Genomic DNA, 15041 nt, shown 5'->3' with positions numbered 1-15041 from the left:
TGATCCACAGGAAGCGCACAGAATCATTATTCAAGGTTACAACCATACCTACTGTAAGCTCACTATTTCAACAAGGCAGACACTGAAACGCAGTGACTTTACAAGGCTGGAGGTACGCAGTATTACAAGTATAAAAACTATTCTCACACAAGCCCCCCAGGAGCTTTTTTTTAGTGTCAAAAGATCTGCAATAAAGCAAAAGTTCTTCACAAAGCAAACTACTTTGACTGCACAGCTTTGTAATATTTACACGCTTGAAGTCTGGGGAGCATACAGCTGCTTTGCAACTAGGAACATCATGGGAACACAGAATCACTAGGGTAGGAAAAGACCTCTAAGATCACCCAGTCCAACCACCAATTCATCCTCACAGTGCCCACTAACTAATACCCAACCTGAGCCTTCTCTGGTGCAACTTAGGGCCATTACCTAAGTATAATGGAAACAGTCTAGAGAAGAAACTGCATGACTAAAGGATGTAACGCAGCAGTAAATAAAATATAAGCTACAGTAACCACAATTTGGAAACAAAAAGCACACAAACATCCAAGGAAATGTTTTAGGTCTCTTCTTAACCTCCTAATCCATAAATAAAGAGCATCTACTAATGACCCTGCACACTAATCTCATTAAATAGCACAAACAAGATCCTCATTTTTAGTAAGAACAGCTGCATACATCAGAGCTTTCAAAATACTGTATTTTCTCCTGGCCAGAACTATTTCTGTCATTTTCAGTAAACTAATTCTCAAAGAATATCCAGAGGTAACACAAAACCAGAAACTGTTCCCACGCCACCTTTTTGCTTTGACTTCAGACAGTTAGATTGTAAGGCATAGTTCAATATTATATCATTGTGTTTGTTTTAATAAAACACACTGCTTATAGAGACTGAAGCATCTTACCTTCTATATCATAGTGCCTTTTATTTGTACTAAAATGAAACAGTAATGATAGGAAATGTTATTATTTTATTATTGCTTAATTTTCAAAGAAGTATCTAGGAAGAAGCACCAAAGGGACACCCTGGGCTGCCAAGTGCAGCCCCATATTTCTGCCAACCCAAGTGATCCAAGTGATGAATATCCCAAGCTTATTTTGAAAAGGAGGCACATGGTTTCCCCTCTTACCGTTCCATTTGGAAGACCATATCCAAACCTGCTGCGAAACCGTGAACCTGTTCCTAAATTAGATTTGTTCACTGATAACACCGTGCACGCCATTGCCAAGACTACATCATTACAACAGCTATTTAATAAAATGAGAAGGTTTTATTTTGCAAGAACTTGCAGTTTTGAAGTGACTCCAAAGCTGTTTGTCTTCAGTTCAGCAGAAAACTCCATCCCTGTTCCTGCTAGCTGACATTCATACAAACCCACACATGCACACGCAAATCCTGTGCATTGCAGCCCTTGCACAAGAATAAGAATTAATAGCAGAGCTAAATGATGCTGGGACCATATCTCTTTTTCAAGTTTTTCTCTAAAAGAATGGGTTAACTCTTGGATATCTGGCACATTTTATCTTGACACCTGCCAACAGAAGCTGAATCTAATCAATACCTTCTTTTGAAAAACAAAAAACATTTTTCTTGCCAAATTTCTGTAGGAGCCTTTATACACAAGTTTCATGCCTAATTATCTCAGCATTTATTAACCCTTCTTTTCTAAGCGGGTTGATAAGAAGGAAGGTCCTTTTGAACAAGAGAAAAGTGCTGTGAGATGTGTGGTAGCACAATACTGAGCAGCAAAACAATACAAATGGGGAAATGAATTTCCTTTTTCAGGCTTCATACAGCCATCCAGCACTCCGTGGGTGAGAGGACATCACGCTTTCCCATCACCACTTTTGGCAGGGACTGACGGCTCCAAAAAGAACCTGTGGCTGAATGCCAAGGAAAAGAGAAGTCCCTAACACTGAAACACAGCAGGAATTCAATCTGAAGACGATGTGGCAGTCAGGGAAATCCTCCCTTATGAGCCAAGCTGTGGCCAAAGAGATAAGAAAATCTGCTTGCTGCTACCCGTGTGATTGCACCTTCGCAGCTTTAGTTTGATTGAGAACCATTTGAGTGGAGAGAGCTGGCACAGCCCTGCTCGCTGTCCCTGCCATCAAAGCCACACTGCAGGAATTTACATACGGCAGGTGCAGGAACTGTCTGAAAAGTCAGCATAGCTTTTGAATTAGTAATGGAATTCAGTACATCATCCAGAAACTGGAAAGAGGTTCATACTGGCAGATAACACCACTGCTATTTATGGACTTCAGTATCTCTTATAGAAGGATAAAGATACCCAAAGTCTTGCTGAAGTCTGATTCTTTAGACAGCAGTTCAGATTCAGGAGGACAGTGTTTAGAAAGCCCTACAGACCAAACGCCTACACTGTTTGTACTGCAGGGTTTGTATTTCAGACAAAGAATGAATGAATGAAGCTAATGAGTACTGCCTGCCTGGTTCACACTGTGAGCTTTCAGAGCACAGCTGCCAGTACCATGCACAGATGATGCGCTTACCTGTGTCTTTTTGCGTCAGGCACAACTGTATAATGGGTAGTCAGGCATTGGAATGCACTGCCCAGGGAGGTGGTGGAGTCACCGACCATGGGAGTGTTCAAGAAACGTTTGGATATGGAGCTGAGGAATATGATTTAGCCGGGAAGTATTGGTAATGATTGGACTAGATGATCTTCTAGGTCTTTTCCAACCTTGATAATTCTGTGATTCTGTGACAACACACATGCAAGTTTAAACCTGTGTGCCCTGAAAAAGCTCTAGATAAAGGAAAACCAACCAACCAAACAAAAAATCATTCAGCTTAAATATTACTAAAGCTGTAATTTTAGATGGGTATATTATCCTAATAGGTGAAACACTCAACTCCAACTTTCCTGCTGGTACTAAACAAACCTTTAATCCTTTCCTATCAATGACAGCCTTCCTTCCCTCCCCCTCTACTTGACTGTTTTTAACTGTTTATCTCTGAAGCTCAGCAAGTGCCCTGATATTTGTAACAGCACTTCTTCATGAGCCACATGGGTATTTCAGTCAATGTCTCAGTATTATGTCCTGTGACACAGTTCCCTGCCTTCCTCCATAGGATCTCAGACATCAGACCCGCTTGGCATTTCAGGTGACCATATTGAGATGCATTTGCATCTTCATTTTATTTTAAGTGAGTCTCATATCTCTCTGGAAGTTGGAATTATGTAGCCAACGAAGCAAGGACAGCACATATAGCAGAAAAATGTGGTGTGATCTTTGCATCATTAAGCATAATTACGGTGGAAAACGCCCTCCTGGCTTTGCGCCATGATGAAGAGCTTTTCTCTCCTCTAACAGTGACAGACCAACAGTTTATTAAAATGATTATTCAAAATTGCAGGAATGGATGGGTAACTTCCCTCAAAAGCCAAAAAAGTTAATCTTCTTTTTTCTCCACATGTTACTCGATCCTTTTGTTAAACATCTTTTAAAATACATATTTTTAGTTTTCATCATATCTGCCCATGTCACTCAGTAGCTTCTTAGACTATTGATCAAAACCAGCATTTCAGATATGAGTCTTAATGCTACAACCAAGTAGAGTGTAGAGAGGAAAACAAGATGAAAGGTATTTATTAATAAAAGTAAAGAATGATAACAATGTTCTGCATTTAAAAAACTTCCTTCAAGACAATAAAGACTTTAACAAATGTATCACTTCCATGCTTTATACCAGGGGAAAAACAAAGCTCAGGAGTTAAACAGATAGCAGAAATGGTTGCAGAAGAAAGAGAGCCCCCAGAATTTCTGCACCAAACTAAATATTTAGGGAAACAAAGACTGCTGTCAGCAGACTAATAGCATACGAAAAGCAAAACTACGTGTTCCTCTCTGATTATTATACTGTTGTTCATCCCTGGAGCAGAGCATTGCTTTGAGCAGTGCCTTTCTGGATTAAGATTGCAAATGGTTTTAAACCACTCAAGGGTAGAAAATTGTTCTATCTGTCAGATTTCACAGTAATAATTGTATGGCATTTCTCTGCTCTACTTAACTTGAATTTCTTATGCTGCTACTATTAAACAACTCTCTACATTGCTGATGCAAACAAAATACTCATGACTCCATCCAGGGCTGCATAAACGTACAGCTGAGCAACTGGTTTTCAGTTCTTATTGATAGTTCTGCTTGTGAGAAGGTACTGCATTTAATCCAGTACAGTTCAAACTTTTAAGCTCTAACTGGAAGCTTAAGATAGCTTAACAGTCATTGAAATCTTACTGTAACTTCTCAAGAGACCCCTAAGCCTTTTCCACTCAAAATTCTGATCTGCAAAATTAAATGCATGCAGTGACTATTCCACAAATATAACTCAAAGGGCTTCCCTATCTTCCTATGGAATTGTAGAGGCATAACTATACTGTTCTAGTTAAATAATGATAAAAATCCACAGAAGAAGGCTCTCCTGCCCAGAACATGTAGCTACATCAGTGCAGATTACAAACATCATTGTATTCCCCCACATAAACAAAAGCTACACAGACAGACAAAAGCAGTAGTGTTGCTTCAGCTGCACCAAGTCAGATTTCTGAGCATGTGGAGAGGTGCAGGAGAAACCACTAAGAATAACCATTTGGCAGATACCTAGAAGTCCATGTATTAGCACAAGAATGAAAAACTTTATCCACCTTGTGAAAGAGGCAGATTTATCTTCAGGAACACAACTATACTGTGCAGAGTTTCGAGTATTTTGAATGGAAAGTTACTATCTCAGTGTTACTGGTTGCTATTATTATAGCAACCCTACAGACAAAATGAAAAAACAACCTGATTTCTGCATGTAAAGAATTCACTTCTTGTTTTGACAAAAGCACAGAAAAAAAAAACCCTCAGCAGTTGCAAAATTCTGTTGAGAGCAAGATGTTCCCAGAAGGCTGATCTGACAAGCATCTATTGACAGCTTTCTATCACTGTTATGAAAAGGGTGTTTTAAAGTCACCTCATCCAGTTGCAAGGAGAAACAATTTTAATGGGCAACAACAGGATTCTGGACACAGATTTCACTTTTTCCTCCACAGTCTCTAAAATATGTTCCCCAGTTATCCTGAAGCTGAGACGTGCCAACCCTCTCAGTCAGGAAGGAGAAAGAAGTTCCACCTTTTCCCATGTACAGAGGTCAGAGATGACCTAGAATTGTGCCACAGCTTCACACCCACTTTCAGTCCAGACCAGCTGAAATCCATCCAGGTTAAAAAAAAAAACACATCAGCTTTTCAGATAAATTGTGGTTCATTACAATGCAGAAGACAAGCAAGCAGGCTGTACAGGAGACATGATGCTAACACAATTTACAGAGTCTGTTTCTAAACAGACTAATAGTTCTGCTCCCTGCAGCTAGAACACATTTCAGAACAGGCTTCCAATGGAGGAGGAGTTTTTAAGGTAGGTGTGCTGCTTCTCACTGTGCAGTGAGACAGATCAGAAAGCAGCAGCATTATGCGAATGAAGAACAACCCTAAGGGACAGGACATATTGATAGTAACATCAAGCAAAAATAAAACACTAAAGCAAAACTTCTTCACTTCATGGCAAACAAAACAACGGCTACACCACACTGCTTTGAGCAGAAGGTTACGTGTACCTAGAGATGCATTACTTGATTGTATTGACAGTCAGCATTGCTGAGGAAATTCTTCTGCTGGCATAGACTTAAAAATCACGTCTTCTATCTTTTACAAGAGCACCTGAACTCAGTTCTTGAAACATTCTTTGGAAATGAGGTCAATTCCATTGTCGTTACCTTGCTATAGTGCCTAAAGACATTTCATTGAAGGGCTTATTGAGGCAGAAGACATACCCTCACTTTTCTATGCTAGAAGTTGATGAGACTGTTGCACCCAGCAGGTCACCCATTTCTGGAGACTCTGGGAGTCCATGGTGAAGGTGACATCAGAGCCTATCATCAGGATTTGACAATCAAGCACAAAGAGCCCCAAATCTGAGCATCTTTATGGGCTCTGAGAGAAACAGTTTGTGCAGCAAAGGGAGCTGAGCACAAATCTCCCACACTTGCTGTTCTTTCAGCATAAGCACCCTGCCAATACTCTGCTCTGCATATGTCCTCCACTTGCTACATGCAATGGAGCATTTCACATGGATTCATGAAAATCAGGCATTTCCATTTAAATAACAAAATCAAAACCTTTTAAACACTGGACTATCTAACCACTTCTGATTCTTCAGCTCAGCCCAAACCCACAGAGCAGTTAGTCACAGAGCAGCAGTGACAACAAACTGACATGCCCTATCAGCAGCGCTGTCCCTTGTTAGCGAGGCACTAAGTTGATGTGACAGACAAGTCTGTTCAGAAAAAAACCATCTGTAACAGTGTGGATTCCCAGTCGTGGCCACACACTCATCAAGGTAACAGAGAGCAACCTAGAAAATGCCACACAGACTCAAGCCTCAGTTTTTTCTTCTATCCTGGAAAGGTGGCAAACAAAAACTAGATCTGCAAATAGATTCTTGAAAAAATACATAAAGTTAGGCCAAAGCATCATCCATAATCTCAGTTTCTTCAGTGGGTCAAGGGCAAGTTACAGGTGCTTGGATTCAAGCTTTCAAGCTGAGGTGCTGACATGATTCATGGCTCTGGTTCAGATAATGTACAGTGCAGCTGAACTGGCTCGCACACCTCCCAAACAACACTGGTGAGAAGAAAATGATGCCATTTTGTATCAATGAATATCTGGTCAATTGACTGGTGCTATCTATCTCTAACAAGTTTCCAGTCTTATCATCACACCACAACTTACTCTACTTCTTAGTTTTCAAAGAATCCTATATGTTGTTACAAGTCATTATTTTGACATTTTTAATTTGTTCCATGCACTCTTTTTTTCCAGTCAGTTTCTCTCCTCAACAGTGTCAATATACAGTGTAAAAACTGATGTTTAGGAGAGATACCTTCCCCTACTCCTTATGTTGAGTTCTCTTCCACTTCACCACAGGTTTCCCATTGCTGCTGTCACCTCTTTTTCCTCTCTTGTGTTCCCCATTCCTACCAGCAGCGATTTATCCACGTTCACCAAATTACACAGGCTGTTCAGAAATGCCCACTATCTGCATTCAGCTCCAGCACCTGCATTCAGCCAGCCTTCTCTTCTCAAGTACCTCTCTGAAGAAAGAATTCTACACTTTCAATCTTTCTTCTTTTTAAACCCCTACTCATAATATACCTTTTATGTCTAATTTGATCATCGTATCTTTCTCCACAGAGTTCTGCTTCCCTTAGCCCAACTTTACCACTTTCCATGAAGCTTTTCTTGCACATTACCTACTGAGAAATGTGACAGCAATGCTGTCTCAGAAATGAGCCTGCTATGGGGTGGCAGGCCAAAATGATGGCCCATCTGTGTTTCTTGCCTCCAGCCAGCACAGCTGGAGCCCAGCTGGACCAAGAGACAAGGCAGCAGAACAGAAGGTTCTCCTGCAGGTGGCATCAGGCAAGGATGACAACGCTCAGAATCTCTCCTGATGTTCTTATCCATAAAGAACTTGAAAGAAGAAGTGCCAAGGCACAGACACACACACACACACACCAACAACACAGCTGTGTTTGCAGAGATAAGGCAAGGTGAAGCAGTACATCAGCGGTGCAGTTGCGCTTGCAGAAGGGGAAGGCACGCAACAGCCAGTAAGAAGGATCAAACAGTCAGAGTGAAATAATCAAACAGCAGCACTTTTTTCATGCCTCCAGTGTTCACCTACATTCCTATGAAACTGATTGTTTTAATTACAAGAGCATGATTAAGGATAAAGACAGATTTCGGCACAGCTCCAAACAGACCTGCCACTCAAGTGATCAGCAAATCAATTTTCTAAAGGATGTAATAGTGTTTAGGCAATACTGCAAGCAGATCAACTCTGAAGCACACACAGTCAAATCAGTCTTCATGGAGCCTTCGTTATGCTGGCTTATAAATGCCCATTTATGTGGTAATACAAATAAATGTTTAGCACGAACTCTTAACGTGATAAAATAATAACTCTGCAGAAGATTGACTAAACAATGGAGCACTTGAAACTGTGACTCACAGCATAAAGATGGCTGGCATTTAAATGCATTGAAAAATCAAATGACATTTCTTATAAAAAAATAAATAAAAGTAGTGCTTCTGTCAAAAATGCCTGACATTTGCACAGCAACTGTTATCGGAGAACTGCAGAGGCTTTACTTACTAATTCTCACCATTTCACTGCAGATCTTCTCAACGTTTTCAACTCCATTACCCCAATAATGTGCTTAGTTTAGACTTCCAGCTATATTACAAAATAAAAATCTGATAGCTCAGATATGACAGAACTCCCAAAAGCTTAGAAATACAGGACCCCAAACCAACCCAGAGGGATTTCATAACCTTCTTCACAGGTGAGGAGCTGTGGGCAGTGCTCCATAGGACAGCACCACAAAGGCACTCATCGTCTACCTGCTCTTTTTATCAGAACAGTAGGTGTGAGTTCAACAATCCTGCACTATCTTGAATAGAAAACCTACTTCCACTGTGAAAGTTTTGTGATTATTCAGTGCTTCTTAATATAACTTTTCACAGTAGCTTCTCTAAAATAAATTCTTGCTTTATACAGTAATATTTTTTCCAAAGGAAAGTGGATAAAATTAGCTGGACCCTCGTCCTGCTGCCACAAGGTGCTTTGATGCTCCTCAGAGTTTTCAAGGGCACACAGCGTGACACTAAGCAAAAGGGAGATGCTGTGTCCCGGCATAAAAAAGTCTGTACCCACACTGGGGTAATATTGAAAGGATGGACAGACCACAAGGTGAAAAACTGACTGTATCACTAGGACGAAAGACAGGGGTCACTGGTTTGGAGAGTGCCTGATAACCAGTTTAGACTGGGGTTCCTCAGAGATCAGCATTGGCTTAAATCTCGTTTGACATCTTCATTGATGACTTGGAAGATGAGATAGGACAATTTTGCAGGTGATATCAGGAGGTACTACTTCCTTTAGACACAGCTATTGGAGAGGAGATCCAATTACTAGGTTTCTTTTGACAGGAATAAGACATTCTGAAGGTGTAAATTATTACCCGAGGAACACAGGAGCCATCCTACTAATAAAACCACATCTTGCAGCATGGCATCATGGCCACGAACTGAGCATTTTTAATAAAACTTCAGCAGTGGAACACTGGAACAAGTTAATACTTCAAATAGAACAGTATTTGATACTCTTCTGCCTTTCCTTCACGAATCGAACTCTGTCCTGAGGCTTTAGGTGACTATCTCTTTGCAGAGTGAAAATAACAATATTTGTTTCATATGGGAAAGCTACCTGGTTTCCACATAAAGCTGATCGCTTTCCTAAAGCACCAACCTACAAAAGGTACGTTCTCAGCATCTTCAGCTTTTGATTTACTGAGACCATTGGATTGCCTGGTGGAGTCACCTCTAGCTGTCAACAGCAGAAACAGTTATAAATAAACCCCACGCCAAAGACAGCAAGGAAGAGGGATGGGTCAAACAGATGTCTCTACATTCTCAAGCTGAGCATCCCCCTGCTTCCTGAAAAACATTTTGATAGAAGGACACTTATCCTGGGAGGAACAAAGGAAGAAGGCAAATCAATGAAGCCAGAAGCCTCAGTGTTGTGTTTTATGGGTGATTTAACATATTTGCTGGATGAATATACAAATACATGTAATAAGAGCTATAAACTCATGCCTCAAACTCAATCAGAGAGTTGTACTCACAGTCTAATGCAATATGACAGCTGTGTTTCCTTGCTTATTAGCAAGCAGAGCAGTTGAAATAAAGCACTACAAATATACTGTTTACCAGCTTTGAGATAACATCCTTTTAGTAAGTAGATTTTCCAGCTAATCTTATGATTAAAAAAAGATGTGACAACTAAATATCATTGAAACAGATCTCTGTATGTTTTTGAAGGATGCACAAGACTCCACAGAATAATTTATTGCTCGTAGATAATGGAGTCACTGTGAGTTGTGATACAACCATTGGCAATCATTTACAGTTTAAAACCTTTCTCTAAATAAATCTCATAATGACAGTTCAAGCATGGAGAGAGAGCCAATTAAATCTTCTTACAGCTTTTAAGTCTGTGGTAAAGACAGACTTCTATCTTTTTTTAAATTATTTTAAAGCATTATTTAAGCATGGGAAGGTAACTACACTGAGATGTATTTATTTTTCAATATATTGTTTTTAAGCTGCCTGTGTTGCCTAGCCTGATATCCGTCTGTCAGCATTAATGTGACAAACTTCCAGGAGAAGAGTTGTAAGGGAACTGTCAGGCTACGTTATAGCCAGCCCAGTCTGGCTGTGCTCAGTCTTCAGAAAGAGTGGAAATATCAGACATTCCTTAAGCTGTCATGACTACGAAACCTTCAGGGACAATGTGCTCAGCCACTCAGATAGAGAAGAAAAAAATATCTTCAAGAAATATGGATAATATAACAACTCCGATTATGTTCCCACTCCTCAAACATTCATCTGATTCTATTTTTAATTACATGATTATCCAATATTCTCAGAAAATTCAGTTAATGACTTGTTAAAGTACAGGACTGAACTTCAGTAACCGAAAGAATATTCAAGCGTAACCGAGTCTGTAACGAAACTACTTTCATTTCAAGGCTGGCTCTTATAGGAGGTTAAATTGAGGTGGCCAGCAAGCTTTACTGAAGAGAAATCCAAGTCCAGCTGGTTTCCAGCTCTTTATACCGGAACCAGGCAGAACATCCAGTTAACCTCCAAATCAGTTACAGAAACACTTAGGCACAGATGCACAGAGAAAACTGATGGAGTAGCAGACACTTTGAGATCAAAGCATTTGTTCAGCTTAACTTACTATCAACCCAAGCTTTAAATGGTTTTCTACTCATCTTTAAAAGTAAGATCATTCAATTTACCAAAAGTTAGGGTAGGGATTTTCAGGGGAAGCCTAGTGAGACAGAAACTGAATATTCACCACGTTCCATACACGTAACTCATGGAGAGGTTTCAAATGTTGCAACTTAAACTACTGCAAATTGAGTACTAATAAAATATAGCCCACATCAGCAAGAGAAGGCAGAGAATAACAACAGAAGGTTCAGGTTGGATATTAAGAATTGTTTCTTCTCAGAAAGAGTGGTGAGGCACTGGCACAGGCTTTCCAGGGAGCTGGTGGTGTTACCACTCCTTGGAGGTGCTGGAGAACCATGGAGATGTGGCACTGTGCCCATTGACCACATCCCTCAGTGGGGATAGGCTGGTAGTTGGACACAATGACCTTTGAGGTCTTTTCCAACCTTAATGATTTTATGTTGAAGTAACTATCATTGATTTCAGCACGCACTGCTCTTACCATCACACGGTTGTTCAATTACATTGAAGTATATCCCATAAGCCTGAGTGATTTTGTACAACTGCTTAGGCAATCCCTATTCATTATTCCACTGGCATAATAATCCCAAACCTTTCTGGCAGTCCTTAAGTACTACTGGTTACTAAGCAATCGCACACATTCACAGATATGCTGGTATGAGCTTGAAAATAGATGGCCCATCTCATGACTTATTTTTTTTAATCAGTGTCTATCATACTTAAGATTTTTTTTCTTTAGCAGTAGAACACTTTGAAAAGTTTTTTTATAAAGCTTTCCTTAAAGTAACAAATCTCAAAGCACACAATTTCATCTTAAGATATGAAGAAAGTGAAGAAATCTCTTACACATAGTCAGACTACCCAAATCATTGCACTAAGGGAATTTGTGAAAACACACCATGTATTAAGGGACAACAAATAAGCCATAATTTGGTCACCTTCAGTCAACTTCAGTTCAGACATAACTGAAATCAATGCAGCTATAGAGAACAAATGTAGTATGCCATATCTGGCTGGGATTTCAGAAAGACCTGACGTGGCTCAGCTAAACACTAATGGAAAGCTAAATTTTGGTTCAGAGCAGCTCAGAATGCAGTTAACACTCATTAGGTAATTACAGTGAGTTGCAATAAAGAACAAAAAGCTGGGGACGTTAACTGTCAGCGCTCATAGTTTAAACATACATTTCTGTTCCTACCAACAAATTTGTGTTTTCTTCCTTGACAGAAAACACTGACCGCTCAGATGTAGAAACAATGTTATTACATGTACCAAAAGCCTGAAGGAGTTTCTGTAATTCATTTTCAACTCCTTCCAATAGCCTGTTCACTTTGGCTGTCCTGAAGAACACGGGGAAAGGGAAAAAAAAGGGACTTCAACTTAGAGGAAAAGCATCAGAAGAGCATAGTTTCCAAAAATGAACATCTTCATTTTACACTGTTTCAGTTTCACAGTTTTTATTGGACCAACTACACCAACATGAAGGAAAATTACAGTTCTTACATAAACCATCTGACTACCAAAGCAAGAAGAAAGGAAAAGTTTCTGTTTGAGTCACTGTTAATTCATTCCAAATAACTGCCCAAGCTTCAGTCAGATTTGGGCTGGAACAACACAAAGTTGAATGCTTCTGTTTGCTTTAATCCTTTAAAGTAATATATAAGATGCATCTCAGATTCAGTCTTAGAACCTTGGAAATCATTCAATGCAATTAGATGCTCTGATTAATCAACCATTTATTTTTAGGAACTAAGCATCAATAATAATTTAAAAGCATTTTAGAATGCAGCAGAAAATGCTACCTTCACGAACATGTATTTGAAATATAGCAACTGTTCATTACAAATATACTTCACTGCTGGGTTGCAGTGAAGGGGCAGGAGCTTTGTTTCTCAGCAAGATGTACACAATGAGATGTTCAAGGTAAAAGAAGTTCCTGTGACACAATATTTAAGCTATACACCAGACTACATTTCAGAAGTAAGAAACTGAATTGTAACAGTTCCTACAGAAAAGACAATAAAAATTCCTGTGTTTTGTATGTAGAGGTTGTGTGTAAAAGTCTGTCCCAGCAGTGTGTTCAGTGTGTTCTATGACCTTCACAAGCCACGCATTTCAATAGAACTATCTATTTATAACTGTACCAATTCTTGCTCTATTACACTAGAGCATTGTTTCCCAGTTATTTTCAAATTCAGTCCCTCAATAATTTTTCAACATGTGTAAGAAACATGCACGTTAAAAATGAGCTTATTGACAAAACCTTTCCTTTCTTAGTTGCTTCTTCTGAACCTCGAGAAACAACAGATTGCTCTCCATGGTCTTACAGACTGAAAGTTGGTATTTCACCAAGACTAAATTCAAAGTAACTACACTGATTTATGGAAGAATCACAGAATCGCTTGAGTCGGAAGGGACCCTTAAAGGCCATCTGGGCCAGCTGCCCTGCAATGAACAGGGCATCTACAGCAGATCAGGTGCTCAGTGCCCCATCCAGCCTGACCTTGGGCATCTCCAGGGATGGGGCACCCATCACCTCTCCAGGCAACCTGTGTCAGTGCCTCAACCACTCTTATTTTTAAAAACCTTCCTTATATCCAATCTAAATCTCCCACGTTTTAGTTTGAAACCGATTCCCCTTGTCCTGTCACAACAGACTGCTAAAAAAATCCATCCCCTTCTTTCTTATGGCACTCCTTTAGATAGGATTAGCCCCATTTGCTAGACAGACTGTGCATCTTCAGGTAACAGCCTCAGTCTGGGAAGAAGACAACTGCTGGAACATGATAACTGACTTCAAACACGTGAAAATTATTAAAATTATATTCATAATTATGGAGGGGGAGAGGGGAACAGTTTAGTTTATAGCAAGTGATTGAGTGTGGAAAACACTTTTTAACCTCAGTAAGTTTGAAGAATCTATAAACTCACACTTTTGGGAACCTTAAGGTTTGGGGAAGCTGAGAGAAGAGCACAAGAGTGAGTAATCACGGCAATTGTACTCCTCTCCTCGCGGAGAGCAGGCGCTGACTGCTAGAGATCCTTTCCAGCCTCGCAGCGCTTGGCATCGCTGTCACATCTTTTGTCATTCCGTTAATAAGAAAAGCTTTGCAGCGGCACCATTAACAGCTCCGAGCAATTAGATCTCAAAGATCACTCCGCGGAGACAATTCTATTTCTACCCCTAGCACGCTTACACAAAACTCAGCCAGCAGCTTTACGGACGGCCCCGCGGTACTCACATGCCAGATAGCGAAGAAGATGAGCGCGGCGCAAAGGACGAGCGACAGCATGTAGCAGAAAGCAGCGAAGGTGAAAGCCATGGCGAGGGGAGCCCCGGCGATCCCCCGAGCCCCCAGCGGGGAGATGGGCGCCCGCGCCTCCGACGCCGGCAGAGACAGAGTTGCTCGCCCTCAGATACAACCGGAGAGCGGAGAAAAAGCCGCCCGGCCCCGGCGGATCCCTCCACCTGCTGCTGGGAGCAGCACGGCCCACCTCGCTCTCTGCCCACCCCTGTAAGGGCGGTGGAGCCTCCAGCGGGGGGTGGGTTCGACACAGGTCCCCCCACCGGCGGGGCGGGGTCTGCTGTCACCACCGCGTGTTTCTAAACGAAATCCCATCACGGCAGCATGAGGATGGGCTGGTGACTGAGGCTGGCTTGGGTCGGATCGTGAATAAAGAACGACTTGTCCAAATTTGAAGTACTTTATTCTTCTTTTTCCCTTTTTAGGCTTTCTGTTAGTATGAGGTAAATTCAGCTGCCCAGCGAGGTGGTGGAGTTACCATCCGTGGAGGTGTTTAAGAACTGCAGAGACACGGCACTGAGGGATGTGGTTAGAGGGCATGGTGTGGATGCGATTTCTTACAGGCCTTTTCCATCCTTAACAATTTTTCATGATTCTTTGTTGCAAAAAGGGGTGAGACATGCCCCAGAAAAGGGAAACCTAGCCAGAGGAAGGCACTGCCAGGGCATCACCTGGGCAGGCCAGCACCAAGGATCCATCACCTTCCCTGGGGAGAGGTGGCCAAAACTGCCCAGGAGTGAATGAACTGCAGGTGAGGCTCAGCAGAACAGTGTCCTTAACGCTTATTTACACAGCATGAAAGGAGATTGGAAATTAGAGTAACAGAGAAAAGTCCATTTGAGTA

The 15041-nt window shown here is 41.0% G+C and overlaps 1 protein-coding gene across 2 annotated transcripts in view; it reads right to left on the bottom strand.

Moving 5' to 3' along the window:
- The window catches only part of CNIH3 (cornichon family AMPA receptor auxiliary protein 3), a 41234-nt gene extending 26788 nt beyond the window's left edge, over window positions 1-14446 (bottom strand). Inside the window, exon 1 of one of the 2 annotated variants that reach the window (XM_015857285.3) lies at window positions 14135-14446. In XM_015857285.3, coding sequence (XP_015712771.1) covers window positions 14135-14215 — 81 coding nt within the window. In that variant the 5' untranslated portion in view covers window positions 14216-14446. The remainder of the gene's footprint in view (window positions 1-14134) is intronic. The other variant, XM_015857286.3, reaches the window with a different exon arrangement.
- Window positions 14447-15041: the final 595 nt, after the last annotated feature.

The sequence above is a fragment of the Coturnix japonica genome, chromosome 3 (genome assembly GCF_054131305.1).
Source record: "Coturnix japonica strain WE chromosome 3, WE-NBRP24, whole genome shotgun sequence".
Lineage (NCBI taxonomy): Eukaryota > Metazoa > Chordata > Aves > Galliformes > Phasianidae > Coturnix > Coturnix japonica.
This window is presented reverse-complemented; position numbering and strand designations above follow the sequence as displayed.